The following is a 21,147-nucleotide window of genomic DNA, read 5'->3' on the forward strand; positions in this document are numbered from 1 at the left end:
TAAATGTAAAGTAGCAATAAAGTGGGAGGTGGGGGGAAAAGGATTCGGTTTTGCACTTCGTATACATGGAGCGATCAATTTCTATGCTAGCCTTTGCTTTGCACACGCCATTAGAACTGCCATATAATCTGATTCAATCATGCTTTTGTGCTACTCTTTCAATTGCAATCTCCTTTGTTTTTATAATAGTGTGACATTCGGCTTCAAAATTTGTAACCACACCTAAAGATCAAGCACATGTTCCTACCACATTTGAATTATGATCAATAAAGATCAAGCTAGCACCTCTAGCTAGGTTACCGAGAGAATAGCAATAGGTATTAGGCTTGAGTTCATTGTGTTCTGTTGACCTCCACACCACTTCTTTTAGTTGAACAGATGTATCTTGTCTGCCACCAACTACCAACCTCATAAAAAAAAATAAAGATTGTGCACTACGTTATGCATGCATGATGCATCCCTTAAACACACCTGTTGCTTTATATATTTCCTTGAAGACATTTTTGTTAGTCCTCCAACTGTCAAACCTTTTGTAGCCCTTCACAATTTTATTTCTAGCTTTCCCAATCTGTTTGAGGAGATGTGTAGCAGCCACCTTTCACTACTCCTCAACTATCGAGCTATTTGTAGAGACTGTCTTTAGTAGTGCCTTGATGTTGACTTGAGTACCTAAATCTTGAAAGTCCATGGTATACATTGACAAAGCTCTTTTGACTTGCCACATCTTCAGAGAAGATGCTCTCTTGTTTCCTCCCTCTCATGATGGAAACCATATGTAGACACCATGGAAACTTTTTACTTCCTTAGTTTTTCATCTGTATGGGCTGATTTTCATATAATCTTCCTTTCCTGGGATGTATATATTGTGCTCAAACTGTGCAATATGACAACATGATAATTGTGCATTCCTCAAAACACTAATTGTTCTTTCTTATTTTCAATTTTTATTTTGGCGTGGTGCAGTACTCTTCTGCAATTATGGATATGAAGATAAGTAAGTGACACCTGTCTTGGAGTTGACATCTGATTATGATTCCAGAATGCACCACAGGAAATACAAATTATCTGGTGAGATGGCTGCCTCCTTTTGCTCATCTCGTTGTGTTTACGATTTTCTAAAATGCATGTAATCCTTACTACTAGTTTCTTATAAGTACGGACGATGTGTACCAAAGTGCTGAGATTGCTTACCACATTACCCAAGAGCTAGGAGGAAAAGTATTCCCTGTACTTGGGGACCCGCATAGGCGTCGGAATGGTTTCTATTCTGGATCCATATGGCTGGAAAATGCCGAGTCATTAAGCTGCTGTATCTTAAACTACTTAAAGGTAGCTGATTGCACTAATACCCAAAATGAAACTTGGAGCAAATAGAAGTTCTTGTTCTTTCTATCTGCCTTTTTTTTGTCAGTTATGTTTATCATAGCTTTGATTATTCTGAGCTGAATGCTGATGATATGCTTATCTTGTTCATATGAATGACCCTGAAGCATGCTAAGAACACTGTATCTGGATGAAGCTGATGTTATGGCCCCTTTCTCTGTCCACTTATATTTTGTTTGTGAGCTTCTCTTTGGTTATCCGTCCAGGATCCTCCCCCCCCCCTTCAATTTTTTGTTCTGTCGTCAGTATAGAATCACTAGAATCTGCGAGTTATAACGTTTACAGTGACTATAGATTTTGCATTTTGATGGATTAACAAAGGCTCTAAATCCACTGCATAAATTAAGTGTTCGCAATAAAAGAGTTGCTAATTAGTGTTTGCAACAAAAGTGTTCATAATTAGTGTTTGCTAATTTGGAAATTGCGTATACATGTATAACAATTGTATACATGTTTCAGGTTATTGGCTTCCATTATACTGGTAAATAATCATATCTTCCATCAGCATTAAGCCTTTAGGCTTTAGCACTTAACTGCTTCTAAATGAATTCTATGGAAATTTTATTTCCGATTTCTACTAGTTCTGTGTAAGGGTAGACTAGGAAAAAGGAAAAATCTTTTGGTTGAAATTTATGCAATATGCAAACTAAAAATGCCTCGGGAAAAATCTGTTGTGTCAGAGATTAGAAAAGCTTCAGGAAAGATGTCAGGTGCATGAGTTACGAATAATTCTATTTAGATTAACTTGTTATAATTGTACCTACATATATTGTGGTCGCTGTAATGTTAAGCTTGTATGTAATGAGGGAGAAAAGGTGATGCTCTGTATCTGCATACATTTCTCTTGTATAAGATTGCCAAAATGCCAACTATATCTCTATGTTACTTAAAACACTGCCATATGTTTCGATGTCTTGTATGCTTCACTTTGCGTGCAGACCTTGGGGTTGAAACTACTCGTGAAAAAAGCAATCCCTGATTGCTGGAGCAGGCCTTGTGTGCAGGGGTTGCATCCTATGGTGTATCGGCCAAATTCATGACTATCAGGATGACATGTCTCATGGACAGGAGGTAACATAAGGTACAAGGGAGAGAGCATAGGATCCAGTCCACGAAACATTAAATGGACGTGGACTCCATAGAGACATAGGGGTTTAGTGACTCAAGAAGATGCAAGATAGTGAAACCGGGGTCAGGTGTACATGATCCAGTCCGCGATAAGTAATGCGAGAGGTGGACAGTTAGAAAAGAAGGCGGTTACGAGAGGTAGAAGGGGGAGATGAGAAGTGAGAGAAGAGGAGAGAAAAAGAGGGAAAAAAGGAGGAGAGAACTACGGCGGCACAGCTTGATCCCCCGGAAAGTCGGGGGTACGTAGGCAGCCCTAAATGGGTTAAGCTGAAAGATTCAAAAGAGAGGGAGTCTCATCTTCGAGAAGAGACAGAGGAGATTGGAGGTGTGAGGTTAAAAGATACAAACTGGGTTCACACAATGGCGCCGTCTGTGGGGAACGAATAAAAAGTTTGTAGGTTGTGTAGGTGGTCTACAAGTTGAGGAGATGGGCGTATACAATTGCAGGGATGGGTCGAGATTACTGAAGTCATAGCTGATGTGCCATCCATAAGCGGGGAAGAGAGGGTGGTTTCTTCGTAAAAATATATTTAAGCACCTCTTGACGAGTTTAATACCTTCTAAATCTTTTGTGTCCATCAAGCAGGGCTGTGATCTTTTATGGCTTTTATATTAAGATCGTGAGCAGGGATATATAGTGTGCTTTGCATTAATAGGAAATCATCCGCAATGAGTTTTCTTTGTTTGATTTTTGGAATCTTGTGCTGCTTAGAAGAAGTCCATCATCAAAAGTCTCAGTATGTGCATCCATGGATGGACATTTGTACCGCACCCTATCCTGAATGTTTTATATCCGTCGGTTTTTATTGTTGTTTTAACTCAGAAATGAAGAAGCAAATTAATCACTGCACAAAGAGGTAGAACCAAGAATTTGCTCTTTCCTCTTTGGATATTGGAAATGATGATGCTTGAAATTGGTTGGAAGTGATCACATCTTTTCTGGTTAGAAGTGTCAGCTCCTTTTTCTCATAGGTTGCATTCTATAAGTGGACAACAGTGTTGAAATAGGGTTGATAGCTAATGTAATCATATAAGAAATAGGGGTTTTACTATCTTTTGCTTGATATCTGAGGTGAGGCAAGAGATGGTGCGCATCTAATCATGCCATATTCATCCACTGACATGTATGAGAAAGAACGAAGATCTGGGATTTCTTGTTGTTTCCTTCAGTATTAAATGGACCTTACACAAAAGGATGTCTGAGTTATGTGGAGATATTATAAGCTCTGGTCTTTTCTTTTGGGTTCTTGTCTTTTAAATTTGCACCTCTTCCCGATACGGTGGATTATAGAAGAAAATACTTTTCGTATTTTGAAGGCTGAGAAAGCAGCATCAACTACATTATAGTCTACATTTATGGGGAATGAGGACTTCTTTATACATGGAGATAAAGGAGCACGTGGATATATCAAATGGATCCTGTAACACTCTGAATGAACAAGCTAAGGATCATGCTACAAATGAGCTGTGTTAGCTTGTTTTTCATGATGTCATAGCTTCGGAGAATTTTGTTAAGCTCTGTAAACTACTCTCTAAAAATTTGCAAGGCATTAAGGTTGAAAGATTTGTGGAATTCAGTATCATCAATACAAGAATGAAAAATGGGGCTTATGGTCATTCTGCTCGACTTTTTACTGAAGACATTCATCAGCTATGGTTGAACTTTCATAAGATTGGTGCTGAAATGGTTTCTCTTACAAAGGGCCTGTCAGATGTGTCGAGGAGAGCATACTGCAAGCATGTTGGTGGTTCTGTAAATGGCACTTATTGGGAAGGAAAAAACGAGGAGTTCAATCAAGTTCACCCTGGAAACATGGACAGTTTGGGCCTGGACATTACGAAACCTTGTCCTTTACTGGAAGCTGACCGACAAAGTACACCGCACCCAACTGATTTGAAGAAGAGTAATATCTGCAATTTTTGTGGTGGCAAAACAGATGAAAGGATCTCAGATTGTATGTGATTCATGTGAGAAGATGTATCACGCCTTCGGTGTTAGGGTTTCGCTTAGTGAGAATTCCCCTAGAAGTTGGTATTGTATGAACTATGCCAAAGATTGGTTTAGAGTCATCACATGAGAATTGTGTTCTTTGTGAGAGAGCCAACAACCCATGTAATGAAACTCATATGGTGAAGGTAAAATGGATTCAATCATTAATGGGCTGCTTAGCAACAGAATGCAAATTCTAATTCGTGGATGGAAGCAGATTTATCCCAAAGATCTAGCTTAAAGCACAAAGCAAGCAATGGTTGCAAGCTGTGTAGATGTGAGTTTGAGGGTAATCAATACCGTGAATGGTTTGCCTCGTTGATCAAGATGATGAAAAGATTGTCCTTTGTGATGGTTGCGACATAGATACCACATATATTGCATGGAGCCTCCTTTGGCTTCTATACCCAAGGGTAAATGGTTTTGTAGAGTTTGTGATACACGGCTGCAGGCAATACGCAAGGCAAAATGGGTGTATGAGACTCTTGAGAAACAAATGTAACACGGAGAAATAAAAGCGTAAGCGGGATCGGTTGATACGCCGTCTTGCGATGGGTCTATCAGAATAATGAGAAACATCAGAAAGCGAGCGTGCCAGGTGGGAAGTGAACGGAGCTGTAGGATCTGTCGATATGATCTTAAATGCAGCAGAAAAGCTGAAAAATGAAGAGAGGTTGACTCAGTACAAAAAATGTAGAAAGGCATACACCGCGGCAGGTAACTCGTTTCTTTTACCGTCATGTACATAATTGACAGACGAGTAGTTACACTGGGGGCAGGCAAGCCTTGCCCCTGGCCTTGGCAGAGATGTATATGGGGACAGATTGGGATTGTCCCCAGACCTCGTGGTATTCCGCGAACCTATTCGCTGTAGGAGGTCGCGGACCATGAATGAGAAACGTGGTGGTACACCTCAGGGTAAGACGAATGGTACACAATTTGAAGCACATGATTGCTATTATATTGGTATGGAAATACGTATATTGAATTAATGTTTCTCGTTAAAACTCACGTATTATTTGTGCAATACTCGAACATGAAAGTTTCAGGTTACAGAGAAAGAGAAAGACTTGCGGTACCGTGGAACCAAGCGGAGTTTGAGCTGGTATTGAGAGATGGATCCATCTCACCTCATTTACTACCTTATTTGCATACACTATATTGTCGTCAAAAAGTTTACTGTCTCCATTAAATGTGTATTGCATGATATAACATTGAGTAAGACCAGAGTCGAGCCCCGTACTAGCTATACGGGGAACCTCGGAGTCTTTGTTTAGTTTTTCAATTAAAAGAGAGGAGGCTTGCTTTTACATATTGCTAAGTGAGCCGAGGAATGATAGTTTGTGTTGAATGTTATATCAATGAAATAGAGAGCATACTTCTTCCAATTGTTTCATGAGTATTGGGCCATGAACGAAAAAAAAGTTGGGGGCAAACTGAGCTGCCCCCATCAAGCTTCACAGCTGACCAAAGACAGCGGAGGGGATGAGCCCTTCACGGACTAGATGTCCGAATCAAACTTGCATTGGGGGCAAACTGAGCTGCCCCCATTAGGCTTCACAGCTGACCAAAGACAGCGGGGGGGATGAGCCCTTCACGGACTAGATGTCCGAATAAAACTTGGGGCAAACCGAAATGCCCAATCAGCTTCACAACCACCAAAAGACAGCCGGGGATGAGCCCTTCGTGGACTGCAGTGTCCGGTCAAGCTTGGGGCAAAATGAGATGCCTCTAAGCCAGAGAGGGGATGAGCCCTTCGTGGACCGCAGTGTCCGAATCAAGCTTGGGGCAAAATGAGATGCCTCTAAGCCAGAGAGCGGGGGGGATGAGCCCTTCGTGGACCGCAGTGTCCGAATCAAGCTTGGGGTAAAATGAGCTGCCTATAAGCCAGAGAGCGGGGGGGATGAGCCCTTCGTGGACCGCAGTGTTCGAATCAAGCTTGGGGCAAAATGAGTTGCCTCTAAGCTAGAGAGCGGGGGGGACGAAGCCCTTCGCGAACATGATGTGGAGTGTTACAGAGCGTTGAGGAGAATGGGAGGAGACCCTTATGGAGATGTTGACTGTTACGAATAAGAGTGAAGGGGTTGAGACCCTTCGCGGATATATTGTTGAGTTCTACAAAAGAGAAATGGAGGGGATGAGGCCCTTTGGGGACGTGATATCAAGTTCCATGAGTAAGTGCGAAGGGGATGAGACCCTTTGTGGACAATATGTGAGTTGGAAGAGTGAGAGCGAAGGGGATGTGACCCTTCGCAGATATTCTAATGAGTTCTATGTACGAGAACCGATTGATTGAGACACTTTGCAGAGATGATGATTGATTGTGAAGAGTGAGGGCTAAGGGGAAAAGACCCATCGCAGGCTAGAGTAAGGAATCGCGAATCAAGTAAGTAGAGGATATTTCGGACCCCTGAACAGAGTTCGTCGCGTGGTTCCGGGGGCCGAGAGGGGGCATCTGTATCGACCAAATTCATGACTATCAGGATGACATGTCTCATGGACGGAGGTAACATAAGGTACAAGGGAGAGAGAGCATAGGATCCAGTCCGCGAAACATTAAATGGACGTGGACTCCATAGAGACATAGGGGTTTAGTGACTCAAGAAGATGCAAGATAGTGAAACCGGGGTCAGGTGTACATGATCCAGTTCGTGATAAGTAATGCGAGAGGTGGACAGTTAGAAAAGAAGGCGGTTACGAGAGGTAGAAGGGGGAGATGAGAAGTGAGAGAAGAGGAGAGAAAAAGAGGGAAAAAAGGAGGAGAGAACTACGGCGGCACAGCTTGATCCCCCGGAAAGTCGGGGGTACGTAGGCAGCCCTAAATGGGTTCAGCTGAAAGATTCAAAAGAGAGGGAGTCTCATCTTCGAGAAGAGACAGAGGAGATTGGAGGTGTGAGGTTAAAAGATAGAAACTGGGTTCACACATATGGTAAATGCATTAACTGATCACTTATTTTGCACTGTACAGTACAATGCTGACAACAGTGGATTGTCAAGATGAGAATGAGACTGCTGTCATCGAGTTGACATCTGATTATGACATTTAGGAATACTCCAAAGGAAATGTAAATGTTCAGGTGAGTTAATTACCACCTTCTCAAGGCCCCTTATGCTCATCTAATCTAATTGTGTTTATGATTTTCTAATTCACGCAATTGCATTACCAGTTATTGAATAATGGACGAGAACTAGCTACAAAAGTGCCAAGCTTGTTTATTATGTTACTGAAGAGCCGGGAGGAAAGATATATCATGTATATAGTCCATATTACGCAAAGCCTCCCAAGCCATCTCTTTTCTGGAGCCAGATGGTTGGAAAATTGTGAGTTCTTTTGTTTCCATTTATTAAACTACACCAATGCAATGCTGATAATAAACTTCTATGCTTATTTTTCGTTCTTTATTCATAATTATTTTGGAGTGGATGAAAAGTTGGGAGTGATTGTGAAAGTGAGTCATTAAAGGGATACATTTTAACACATACTCCCTTTAAGTGTTAGTATGTTAAATTTTGGGAACCTATGAGGCATCATATATGTTTATCTTGATAAGTTTGTAACTGTGATAGTACGATATACTAATAACAATAATGAGTACTCCAGCTTTCAAAAAAATATCTAATAGCTTCATTAATCTTCAGGTACTTTGAATATATTCACAAAGTTGAATTAATGAAACGATAAACAAATTAATGTATGTGCAAGTATAGGGATTATACGGTAAAATATCCATCTCCCGTCCTTTCATCCTTTGTTTGTTCTTTGCTATCTCCAGGATGAAACTCTAACTATTGAAGTGCCCCTCCAGTGTAGGGACATAACGTTTTCATCCATTCCCTCAATCTTCACTGAATACATGCTATTCCCTTCTTTTACCATTTCTTTAGCTTGGAACAAGTTCTCTCTGCTGAATTTCCAGCTCTCCAACTCAGTGACTGATTTAAGAGCACTACCACCTTCTTTGATTTCCTCCCACTTGCCCAAGCAAGGAAGGGAAGATATGTAAGGTGCAAAAAAGAGGCATTCCATGGCTATTCTTGCTTCTGTCAGGTGGGAAGGAAAATGCCACTCCATTGATTGGAACAAAGCATGGAAGTGTACGAGAGATCCATCCAAGAATGACCCATACCCGGAACAGTTTCTCATTCTCTCCTCTACACCATCTCCTTCCGCTAGAGTTATAATTCCTCTTCTACTATTACTGACTTGAGAGTAAATCATGTCCTTCGCTATCTTAAGAAACTCTGTTACAACTCTCCTACTCCTTACCCTGCTCATATGAGGAAGACCTACTGTGCAATTAAAGACCAACCATTCTCGTTTTAAATTCATGGTCTTCATCTTCATCATCTCAATCACCATCTCCTCCATGTCCATTTCTTCCACTCGCAATTTTAGACCCAAAGATTGTGCATGAGTGTAAAGTCTCCTCTTTGTATCCTCAAAATTCCATTGTGGAGAATCACAATCCCCCTTCCACTTAATCGATGTAAGTCTCACTGCTAGTCCTCGTCCTAAAGCCTCAAAAAGTGAAGGCCATTGGACACCATCACCCATGTCGAAGTCAATTATATGTATACTCTCAACATCATGAGGAATCGCTTCAAGGATGGCCAAATTTGCAGTAAGGTGAGCAAACCTTCCATATGGAAGTATTTGGTAGAAGGCTCTGAATGCTTCACCGTAGATTTTGTTAGATTCTTCTTTTAGGTATTCACCTTGCTTATCTAAGGCTTGGAATAAGTAACATGCAAAGCGTTCCACAGTTGATCCCATTGGACCAACCTTTTCTTTAACACACCTTAAGATCACCTCTGCGAGCTCTGCTTGTCCATTTTCAATTGCTTCACCATAGGCCTTGAGTAGAGGAGGAATGATCAATTGGTTATCCATCTCCATGTCTTCCTTGGGTAAGACTAGCGACGGTTGAACTGATATTATCTCTGGTGCTGCATCAACAAATTTTGTTGATGAGCTTAGGCTTCCTTCATATTCTTCTTCAATGTAATTTTCTGAAGGAAGACTAGTCTCACTCCTTTCCACTCCTTGCATCCATTCAAAAACATTTTCAATCTCATCACTCGATACTTGGTCAATAGAAATAAGACCGAAATCATCAGAGTTCGGTGAATAATATTCTGAAGGTGACATAAAAGAAATTCTATCACCATAAACAGGCAAAGGAAATAAGTCATCAGCGGTCATGGTGGGAAAACTGAGGATGGAGGAAACATCAGAAGAGTCTTCTGTGGTGGTGAATGAAGAAGAGAATTCACAATCACCCATGAATACATCCATATCAAGAGGTGATTCTATGGTGTTGTAGTATTGCCAGGACTGCTGAACAAGCTTGTGTTGTTGCATCATATTGATGTGTTGAAGAGGGAAGACTTTGTGTTGGGGAGTAATGATGGCAAAACTAAATTCATATATATAGGACTAAGTATACAAAAAACTAATAGGTAAGACAAAATACTTAAGAAGGTATAGAGGTAGGGGAAATAGATAAGGAATAGTATTGTTTATCATCCATCGACCTATCTCTCTCTCAATTTCTCCAAAATTTCATTCTTCCATAGTTCCCATCAGAGTCTTCTTTGCTTATTTGGCAGCTTCTTTGTGGGGGAAATGGTGTTTAGTCTTTAGATTCATTACATAATTGTTGATGTCTTTGTCAGTCGAATCTTTCATACACCTATGAGGTACCTTTACTCGTATAGGCTGTGAAAGTTATTTGTATTGTTTACTCTTAAAGATCTCAATCATAAATTAAGTATTAATATAAGTCCTTATGTCATTAGTCTCCATAATGTTGACATATTGATTCATGACATTCTTCAAAAAGCTCACCACCTAAAACCTATTATAATAACAGTAGAGTAATCAACTTGACTCCACATTTTGACTCACAGGGTATATACTGGGTCGGAGAGTGGATTAATCAAGAGCTGAACTAGGTATATTACAGACAATTTTAAGAAGTTGAACATAATAGCTGAGATGGTTTGTAATATGAGACAACAGAAAAATAGAACTAGAAAATAGCTGAGCTGAACTAGGTTTGTAATATGCTGACACGTTTATATGGGATTAAGGCAAGGATTTAGACGATGATAATGAACATGGGGTAGTCGGCATATGCTTCCACTTATTGAAACTAGGTAATCATATTGATAACAAAATTCTTAGAAATTTTATTAGAACTTTATTTTGTCTTCATTTGTTTGAATGTAATATAGGAGTATTGAAAAGTTTGTGTAATCAGTGTGAAAATATTAGTCCTAAAGGCATCTTTCATGAAAAATACTTTTCGACCAACACGTGGGTAAGGAGTTGAAGTGTGAAGGACTCTACTAACTAATGTCTGGTTTCTGTTATTGTCGTGAATGATATCATCTAAGCCACCTCATCAACATCTGCCACGTTAGAAATTAAATAATAGGCTTCATTTTTTTGGTTTAATTTTTGTGGTGACTTGTGTTGTGGTTCTTTGCTTATTGGAAGGCTAGATCTTGGGATCTTATATATAGATGACAAACTTGCTTGGCATTTAGCTTATAAGGGATAAGACTGGAGAATAATTTGATTATGTGTTGAAGCTGTATGGTTTGTTTGCTGCTCAAGTGTTAATCCTTAACACCATTTGGTGCTTTAAACTTATTATAAACTATATTGATATGTGACTCATATTCATATCTGTATTTATCTATAATGTGCTGTTGTTGAAAGTAAGAAATCAAGTTCTTTATACATGATATATGCATAAACCAATTCAGCTCATGATCTATCAAGCGGAATCAATCTATCCATCCTAATATGCTAGTTGAGTTTACCAGGTTAATGAACAATGATAGGGAATTGGTCGTTGATCTAGCTGATCAGGAGCATTTTGGAGTTAGTATGTTAAAATAACATTTTCATTTTATTTATATTAGTACTCATTTTCACCCTATCTGGATGTTATGTTTTTATTCTGTGAGATTGATTTGAAGCTCAGAGAAGGGACAAGACACGTTATTACATGAATCTTTTTCAATGTAAAACACATTATGTAAGGAATAGAAAATTAAAGAATTTCAGAAAGTTTGGAAGAAGTATGAGACAGTATTAGGGCATTAGGGTGAATTTAAACTGGGGCATCTTAGATAATGGTGGTCAACACTTCTACCAAGTTACTTTTTCTTCATTGGACTCAGTGATGTTTTATTCATGTTTGGTCTTATACAATTTTATTATCGATTGGTTAAGAATGATTTCTGTTATAGACAATGACCTTTCTTCCATTTTTTTAGGGAGAAAATGATAAGTGTTTGTTTGTAATTGGAAGTTACACATATTGAAATGTATGAGAAGTTGCAACTTCCAGTAGTTCTTACATTTCAATATGTGTAATTTCCATAACCAACCGCTTCAGAGTTACTGCTGATTAGAAAATTTTAACAGGATCTTCGAATGACTAGAAGTTCCAATTCTGAAACTAGATTTTTGAACCTGTTCAACGAACGGGGACCGTTTTTATATAATTTTTTTTTTCACTTTATTATTATGTATCAAAAATCTTACTTTCAAACTATATTGAAACTTAGACAATAAATTAATTGATCAAAGTATCCAGCGCTAATAATTTCTTAGACTAAAAGGCTGTTTTTTTTTTGTATCAACGGGTCTTTAGATTTCATACCCCGTTCACTGAACAAATGCCATTAAATAAAATGATTTTTTGTTGTAAGAAAATTTGCAATAATTTGTAATTAAACATAGTGTGTATTATTTGATGTTAGTTTCAATGCATTTGCATTTGCATTTAGTTTTTTATTTTTTATTTTATTCTATGAGTTAGTTTGATGCATTTGTATTTAATTTCTGATTTCCCGTTAATTATTCTTTGAGGTTAGTTCGATGCATTTGAATCTAGTTTCCGATTAATCGTTAATTATTTATTTAAGTTAGTTTTTAGCATTTGAATCCAGTTTTTGATTTCTCATTGATTATTCTTTGAGGTTAGTTCGATGGAGTTGTACCTAGTTTCCAATTTTTCGTTAATTATTGATTGAGGTTAGTTCGATGCATTTGCATCTAGTTTCCGATTTTCCATTAATTCGTTGAGTTTAATGCATTTGCATCTATTTTCTGAATTCATATTAATTAGATAGTTCAATAAAATTGTATCAAGTTTCCGATTCTCGTTAATTATTTTTATGAGGTTAGTTAACTCTGAAAAACGTATAGTGCTCAATTTGTTCCATTAGCTAGAGATGCAAAGCTCAGCACAAATATACTAAGAATCCATTACATTAGTTGGTCAAACTCTCTCAAAGATTCATCCTATTGCGATAGGGAGACTTGAATTTGTGCTTCTTTCTCCGATCCTGGTTTGGTTTGCTCTTAGAATCTGAGTGATTCTTTAAAAAGAAAACTGCGCAAGGATTGCATAACGTTACACTAAGGTATAAAGATTTAATGTATTGTCAATATAAAGGCTTAACTACATAAGACAAAGCCAAATGAAATCTAAGAGTTTTCTCAGTAAAGACTCTTCATTTCATTAGGTCTGCAATTGAGTAATTTTGAATCAATGAAAAGCAATACAACAACAGATAGTTCGCTTCAAGTTCTTTTAGATTTTTTTGGCATGAATTGTCCTTGATATTTTTTACTTGATATTTTATTTTTAGCTCACGTCTTATTTTGGTCACATGTTTTAGTTAAATTTCTTTTTCAATTGAAAGAAATTTATTACAAAAAAGGAATGGAAGTTCAGTTTTGCAATTTTATGGACTGATTAATTGTCATTCAGCAATAAACTTCAAACATATATACTCCTTTAAATTAGTATGTATACAACATATTATCAAAAATATAATCAACAAAGAATTCAGACAATTAGGCGAATATTAGGGACATGCATGAACATTCCCAGTGAGCGTTTGATCCATAGTTGATGTCTACAGTGGTATACCACACTTTACTTGTATTGTAAAAAATTGAGAGTAAGCAACAAAATGAAATGTCACAATAATTTTTTTGATATATGTCGAAGTGATGGAAAACAAAGAATATCTTTTACATACCCACCTAGTTTTTCAATATTTTTTGAAATGATACAACAGAAGATGTCTTTGTGTCGTGATGTTATTAAGGAAATGAGCATTCCCAATGAAGTCGACCAAGATGACCCTAAGTTCGTACACAACTTCACAACAGCTTAAGGTGAGCAATGTGCCTAGCGCCGTCCCACACTCCCCGCTTTATGATACCTAAAAGCAACAAATCAACCTATCAGGAAAAAAAATAACAATAATAAATAAAAGTAGAGTGATCTAATAATAACTCAACAATATACAATATTACAATAAGAAGTCAAAGCAATCTAATAATAAGTGCAATGTATTAGTAATCTAAGTAAGAAAATGTTGCCTAAAAAGAATCTTATGTGCTACTTCTTACCAAAGGATTGTCAACGTGCTGATATATATATGCGAGTCTTTGAGTATGGTGAGTGTCCGGAGTCGGCTTCGAGTGTAACGGGTATCCGTATGTTTGAGGTCGAGCCATGCTGAAAGAGTTGTTGTATGTGGGCTTTGCGCACATCACATGTCACTTAGTTTAATTATTTTCTCCGGACGGGGTTGCTATATGGAGTTGTTAAAATTATTGTAAAATAGGTATGCTATTGTAATGTTCAAACATGAACTCCGGGGGTAACGATCAATTACAATTTTAAAAGGTCTCATGTCTGTACTTCGAGTAGCCATCCTAACAAAGCTTGGCAAATATTAGAAACCAACAGCGCAATTTACATGCGGCAATGAACATCCCATCCCAAAAAGTGGACATCACTATAATTCAGAGGGGAATTCGTAAATGATTTGCCTACAATTTGCACTTATTTTTTATTCTTTAGAAATCATTCACACTTTTGCTGAACGGAGTGCATGGCCAAGTTTCTATATTTTCACATTGTTGGGCCAATCGTTCTTCTCCACAATTTATTTATTTATTTTTATTTTTTGCTTATTTTATAGACCAACTTGAACAAATCAACAATAGTTTGTTCAACACTCAGCAGCAATACAAAATATAACTCCAGAAAACGGAATTGGCAACCATATTCACAATTTATTGAATTAACATGCACATGTGTTTTTAGTACGATATAGAAATAGGAAGGACAAAATTTGGTTTTCTCTTTTCATTTCTCAAATAAAAGTGGCAGAATACATTCATGCAAGATAATTATGGGTGAAGTCGAAACGCCATATCAATCCATGAACCATATTGCAAAGCAATAACGATGAAATTCAGTAACTTGTGCATTATAACATACAAAATGAACTCTTTTCACCAACCAAACTTATTCAAGAAATCCCTTGGACCCTATCTTAAAAGGGTAATAACTATTACAACCAAGGTAAGAATCCATGGAGGAAAGTGGAGACCTGGGAGCTTTAAACTCTTTAGCCAATCAAGAGTTTCCTCCCAAGCCAAGGCTATCAAAATAGTTATAACGACAATTCCAATCAGGATCTTTGTTATATGAGAATCTTGCAAGTTAGAGACGATATATGAGAATGATTTTTTTTAGAATGAAAAAATACTGTTAATTAATGAAAAAATACTCTAGATTAATGAAAAAATTAATAAAAAAAATACTATTAATTAGAATATCAAAACTCTAGATTGTCAAACAATAAGTTAAACTAAACAAAGGAAAACTTTGTATTGAGTGTCAACTAATGGCTAATATTCAGCATTGTATCTCTATCCTCTCGACATTTATCTCTACTTCATTACTATTAATTGTTCTACATAAAAGCAGCTTTCTTCCTCTTGACATTTATCTCTACCTCATTACTATTATTTGTTCTACATAAAAGCAGTTTCTTGCTATCTATTACAATGTACCAAATGTAAAATCTTCTGACATATTGTTAACCTTTATAGAACCTTAAAGAACCTATGCACCCAGAACAAAGCAATTGAGTCATGCACAATGTGCATGTTTGTCAATTATCTTCCAAGACAAAAATACAGTGGCTATAACTTAAGTAAGTTTTAATATTTAAGTCCTTTAAGTGGCTTCAACTGAACATGATTAGTTGATTACACTGTGCAACGAAAATACCGGTGTACAAACACCAAGGGCAAGAAACATCTTTTACTCCACAGGTAGAGAGGTACGACTAACTTAAGGTGTAAACTACCAATACTACAATAGTGATGTTGACAATTGAAATTAATTTATTCATCAGCTTTACCAAGCTATCCACAGAGTTAGTGAGTAGTTAGCAAATAAAAAAATAAAATAATTTGGGAATTTCATCTCGTGGGGAGAGAACTATTAAGATATCGGAAAAGTCCCTTTTGATTTTTCACTTATTTCAAACATTTTTAATCACCAGGAATCTATCTCTACAAAAATTCCTAAAGTGTTCTATGACCAAGGCCGCCAAAACCAATTCGTCCATTGCAAAGTATGTCTGTGGAATTAAAAATAGCTATAAAACGGTGCCACCTAACTTGGAAAACAATCATCAACAACCTATTAAAGTATTAATTTTTTAACCAACAAAAAGAGAAGAACATTTGAGAGTACCTCAAAGCATTGTAATATGTTGCGACTTCGAACTTGGGCGTAACCAAGGTTGAATTTAACAGACTCACAACACCAACACTATCACACTACTACAATCACCATTATAATATCCTAACACTGCCTTTTGGTCTTGAGCAATTCGAAGAAAAAATTGGATGAAATATCTGCATACAACTATAAAGGGAAAAGGCTTTCACATATCAGTTTACATACTAACCTCTCTTTTAAGAATCATCCAATCAAGAATCGTCTAAAGGGTCCTATGGAAAGCATGTTAACTCAAGAAAAAAAAAAAGCTCCATTAGATCTGAACAATCTAATAAAAATCTGAAAACCGTATGGAAAGAATTTAGTAAAATCCCAAAGCTTCTCAGAACAGTGGTAGTGGTCCATACTGTACCACTAAAAAGTTTTATAACCTTTAGGAATTTGACGTTTCCACATACCTCATAATTTTTCGGTTTGATGCCTAAATCCTTCAACTAAGACTAAGAATGGGAAGGACATGTTCTCAATCAATAGAAACCAATTGTGGATCCCTAGTAGTAGCAAAAGCATAAAATACTTCTTAATTAATTAAATTTCAAGTGTTAAAAATAGTGGCTAAGTTGTATGCTGTGACATGTTTGAGAAATATAAAATTAAATAATGAGTCAAATACTATAAACAACAATTAAAAAAAACTTAATATGACAAAGCAAGATTAGAATCATTAAGAGAAGACATATATAAAGAAAAAATCAATTGCGCGGGCACTTCACAAATATTGTTGGATGCTTAGCATATAATTGGAGGAGAAGGACTCGAGTAAAATAGCTAAAAGTATAATAGTCAATGAGCTAACTGTATGAATAGAAATTCTCACCTCTAAGATCCTAAATCTTGGTTTTTCACTCTCTTTTCCTCCCTCTCCTTTCTTTTTTTCTCCTCATCTTTTTTCTTTCTCCCTGTTCCTTTTTATATCACCACTCCTTCCCTTTCATCCTTTGATTTGCCTCCCATCCTTCGGTCCACCCTTGCACACCTATCCTCTTAGGGTTCCGCGGCCCCGCTTCTGTACCCCCCGTTCCTTCCCCTTTAAGTTGTTACTTCTTTGACGCTGACTGCACTTTTCTCACCTGCCTCTGTACGACTTGTCCCCTTTCAGGGTGCTGCGGTCACAATCTGGTGCTTCGTGCCTCTACTTTATTACTCTACTTCGGGCCAGTTGGCATGCCACCTCGGTGATCGTAAACTAGGTTGATACAGATGCCCCCTCTCGGGCCACATATATAAACGGATCCGCAGGCCGAGACTCAACAGCTGGCAGCCTATCGAGTTGTCTTGTCACCAATCAACCATTCAAACCCTTTTGACAACCACGTTACCTCCTGCCTAGACCTCTGGGCCCTTGCCATGCGTCCATTGGCACGTGCCTTGCGGTGCATGCCCAATTAGCCCTGTCTCTTTGATTCTTGCGATGCCACGCGTTTACCCCGGAATGGCCCTCTGTGCCACACGCATGCTCCCTTTTACTGCTTTGCCCTTGACTTATCAAATCCCGCCCAAACGCCCTCATTATGCACCCCTCCATCTTCACAACTCTTCACTTTTCTTTTCACACCCTGCCTTCTCATTTTCTATCACTCCCCTTTTCTTTCGTTTCCTTCCTTGCGAGCACCTTGCTTCTGTCCTGCTCTCACCAGTGAAGCTACCCTTGCATCCCACTTCCGCTCTACTTGGCGATTGCTCTCCTTATTTAGGTTTGCGTCTGCACCCCTTAGTCTCTTTTTTAGTGTAAGTTTGTTGGTCAAGTTTAAATATCTTTTCCCTTTTTTTTGTTTTTGTCTATCTCTTTTCTCTCATCTTTCATTCATTCTCCCCTTCGTTAGGTACCCATCATCACTCTTATCCCCATTCTTGTCCTGTCCATTCCATTTTAGTACCATGTCTGGTGGCTCCACCGCTTCCAGATCTGCGTCCTCGACCTCCCGATCAGCCGGCTCTTCCGTCGAATCTGGATCTTCCGGCCCCTCTGCCGACCAACCAGAGTCCCTTTCCAATGAGTCAACCCCTGCGGCCACTGCCCCGTCAACCTTTGGTAGATCCTCCGCACTACCTCCCCTTCCATCTCACTATCGCATACCAAATCTGGCCGCTGTGCAGGCTGCATACGATATCCCTGAGGACGTGGTCTTAGAACATGTGCCTGGGGTCACTCACTTTCCCCATCTAGTACCATCGCGGCCTGGGTTTTTGGTAGCAACTGTGGGGCAAATAGCGGCTGGTCTCCGCTTCCCCTTGTCTTTGTTAGATGTTGAAGTTTACAACCACTTTAACATTCCGCCGTGTCAAGGCATCGATAACTTTTGGCGAATCATGTACGCCGCCAACCATTACAATACAACGAATACCCTGCGGATTAGCCTGCATGACATTACTTCCCATTATTTTATCAAGAAAAGCACCAAGTTTGGGAGTGTGGGGTATCAATCTTTCTGTATGTGCGTCCGCAGAAGAAGTCGTTTGTTATCCGACAAGGTTTGGCATTACTATACCCTATATGTGTCTGGGAACTTCCTTTCCGTTGATCTTCCCCATGAACTGTCCCTGAGGCACTCCCATTTTCTCCGCCGCGGTGAGTGGAGTCGGTTGCTTTGTTTGCTTCATACGTGGTCCTCACCTTGACATGTCTTTTCCTTTGCTTTTCAGGTTGGAACCCAGATTCTCACTCCCAGATATACACTGGTGTTTTCTCTGAGATTTTCAACAGACTCCGCAGCCTAGGGGACAGCCAGTGTGACGTCCTCGGCATTGATCCCGACAAAGGGAGTCCGCTCCTTCGAGACCCTTCCCTCAAGGACATTGGCCAATATTGTGGCCCTCTATACCTTCTACCCCCGTCTAAAGAGAGGAAACCCAAACCATCTCCCCCCAAAAGATGGAAAGTAAAGGCCCCAGTCCATCGGTCTTTCGGGTATATCACGAAGATCTCCCATAGCCAAGCTCTCGCCCGGAAGGCTGCCGCCTCTCAGACTTGTAAGCCCTCAGTTGGCTCTTCCTCAATCCCCTTGACACAATCCCCAGGTCTTATTCTTCCATAGTTGATTGGGAAGACGATTTTCCCCCCCTGCAGGCACTTCTGGCAATATGGATGTTACCAAACTCAAGCTTTGGGAAAGTGATTCTGATGGCGAGGCACCCAACAACACAGCGGCTAAGGGCCCTCCTGCCAAGAAGGCCAAGACCGCCGCTCTTAGTGCCCCCGCTCCTACCTCCCGACTAGCATCACCGCGGCTCTCTTCCCGCCGCACCGGCAAAGAGGCGGTCCCTATTAGTCCCTTGCTCGCAGGGCCTGCAGAAATCTGGCATCCTCAGTTCAAGGCCAGAGACTGCGACATCACCACTCGCGACTCCACACTGGATAATCCAGCGGTGGCTGCGTCCCTCTTCTTCAGTTCCTATCTCCCCAGGGATCAAGTTTATGGGGATTCTGGCTCCTTCGCCTCCCACTGGGCTGCGATCTATACTGGCTAGGAAAGGGTACTCTCCCCATCCTTTTCCCTACCTTCTTTGCTGCTTACTTTTTTTTTTTTTTTTTTTTTTTTTCTAACTTTGCCTTTATCTTCAGCTGAGCCTGGACATGGGTTATGTGATTCGCGGTATAACCAACACCCTGGACGCGTTTGAATCTCTAAAAGCTGAGATCCACGGGCCGGCGGGGTGGAAAGCGAAATACTCTCAACTGGAGAAGGAAAGAGATGATGCTCGTCTCGCGGCCCTCAATCATCATAAGGAGCTCCAGCGCGCAGAGCAAGTCCATAGGGACTATGTGGCCGGCGTCACCTCACAGTTGGAGAGTCAGAGGGAGGCCGATAAGGCCGTTGCTCAGGCTGACCTGGAGCAGTTGTTGAAAGATGCCACTGAACACTTCAAGGCCCTGGCCGCCAAGAAGATCGCCCGAGAACTGAACCAACAGCTGGAAGCTCTAACTGCCGCTGAACGTCTTCTCCCTAAACGGTCTCCTGCTTTGGCTCCCACCGACTCCGTGGCCATCTCCCCTGCTCTTGAGACGGAAGCCGCTGCTACTCTTGGGGTGTCAACATCTCCCATTGATGTGGACAAATCCACCGAAGCGGTAGAGGAGGGTGGCCTGCAAGCGGACGATTCGAAATGAAGTATATTTGGATTTCTCTCTGTCTATTAGCTTAACATGCTGCACAGTTTAAATTTGATCTTTGATGATCTGACTTTTTGTTATAACCCTCGGGTCTGGATTTCTGGGTAGTCCCAGCAGACCACGGTGGGCCTCAGTTGCTTGTTCAACCCTAATTTAGTGGAAAATCATCACAATCAATACATTCATATTTTCTAATTGTGTTGCAATCCCTCCCCATTTACTTATCGCCTTGTTCTACACTGGCACTTGCACATGTCATAAGCGTCCCGCTGTCGTTCCCATAAAAGGATTGGGGACATTCAGTTTGCCCCCAAGTTTACTTTGGCGATGTTGGGGGCCGCTGAGTATGCCCGGGCCACTCAGCATGCCCTCCAGTTGACCGCGGAGATGTTGAGGGCCGCCGAGTATGCCCGGGCCACTCAGCGTGCCCCCAAGTAGACCATGGAGATGTTGAGGGCCGCTGAGTATGCCCGGGCCACTCAGCTTGCCCCCAAGTTGGCCGTGGAGATGTTGAGGGCCACTGAGTATGCCCGGGCCACTCAGCTTGCCCCCAAGTTGATCGTGGAGATGTTGAGGGCCATTGAGTATACCCGGGCCACTCAGCGTACCCCTAAGTTGACCGTGGAGATGTTGAGGGCGGTATGCCCCGCCACTCCACTTTTTGCCCCCAAGTTGGCCGTGGAGATGTTGAGGGCCGCTGAGTATGCCCAAGCCACTCAGCTTGCCCCCAAGTTGACCATGGAGATATTGAGGGCCGATGAGTATGCCCGGGCCACTCAGCTTGCCCCCAAGTTGACCGTGGAGATGTTGAGGGCCGCTGAGTATGCCCGGGCCACTCAGCTTACCCCCAAGTTGGCCGTGGAGATGTTGATGGCCGCTGAGTATGCCCAAGC

General features: G+C 40.2%; 1 protein-coding gene, 1 long non-coding RNA gene and 1 pseudogene across 2 annotated transcripts; 2 read left to right on the forward strand and 1 right to left on the reverse strand.

Moving 5' to 3' along the window:
- The first annotated feature begins 533 nt into the window (after window positions 1–533).
- On the forward strand, window positions 534–11,630 carry LOC147483431 (uncharacterized). Its single transcript, XR_015203903.1, has 4 exons — window positions 534–1,329; window positions 7,470–7,578; window positions 7,669–7,822; window positions 11,336–11,630. It is a non-coding gene; the product is annotated as an uncharacterized LOC147483431 (long non-coding RNA).
- Window positions 3,893–5,003, forward strand: LOC147483432 (PHD finger protein EHD3-like; annotated as a pseudogene).
- On the reverse strand, window positions 8,104–10,088 carry LOC147483433 (protein NODULATION SIGNALING PATHWAY 2-like). The gene has a single exon (XM_086576133.1). It carries the CDS (start codon window positions 9,864–9,866, stop codon window positions 8,265–8,267), a length of 1,602 nt encoding a protein of 533 aa, XP_086432259.1. The 5' UTR covers window positions 9,867–10,088; the 3' UTR covers window positions 8,104–8,264.
- Window positions 11,631–21,147: the final 9,517 nt, after the last annotated feature.

Source organism: Coptis chinensis, chromosome 8 (assembly GCF_015680905.1).
Source record: "Coptis chinensis isolate HL-2020 chromosome 8, ASM1568090v1, whole genome shotgun sequence".
Taxonomy (NCBI): Eukaryota; Viridiplantae; Streptophyta; class Magnoliopsida; order Ranunculales; family Ranunculaceae; genus Coptis; species Coptis chinensis.

What these genes read in the sequence shown, in the direction of transcription:
- LOC147483433 (XM_086576133.1), bottom strand. Translation starts at nt 9,866, where the DNA reads ATGATGCAACAACACAAGCTTGTTCAGCAGTCCTGGCAATACTACAAC.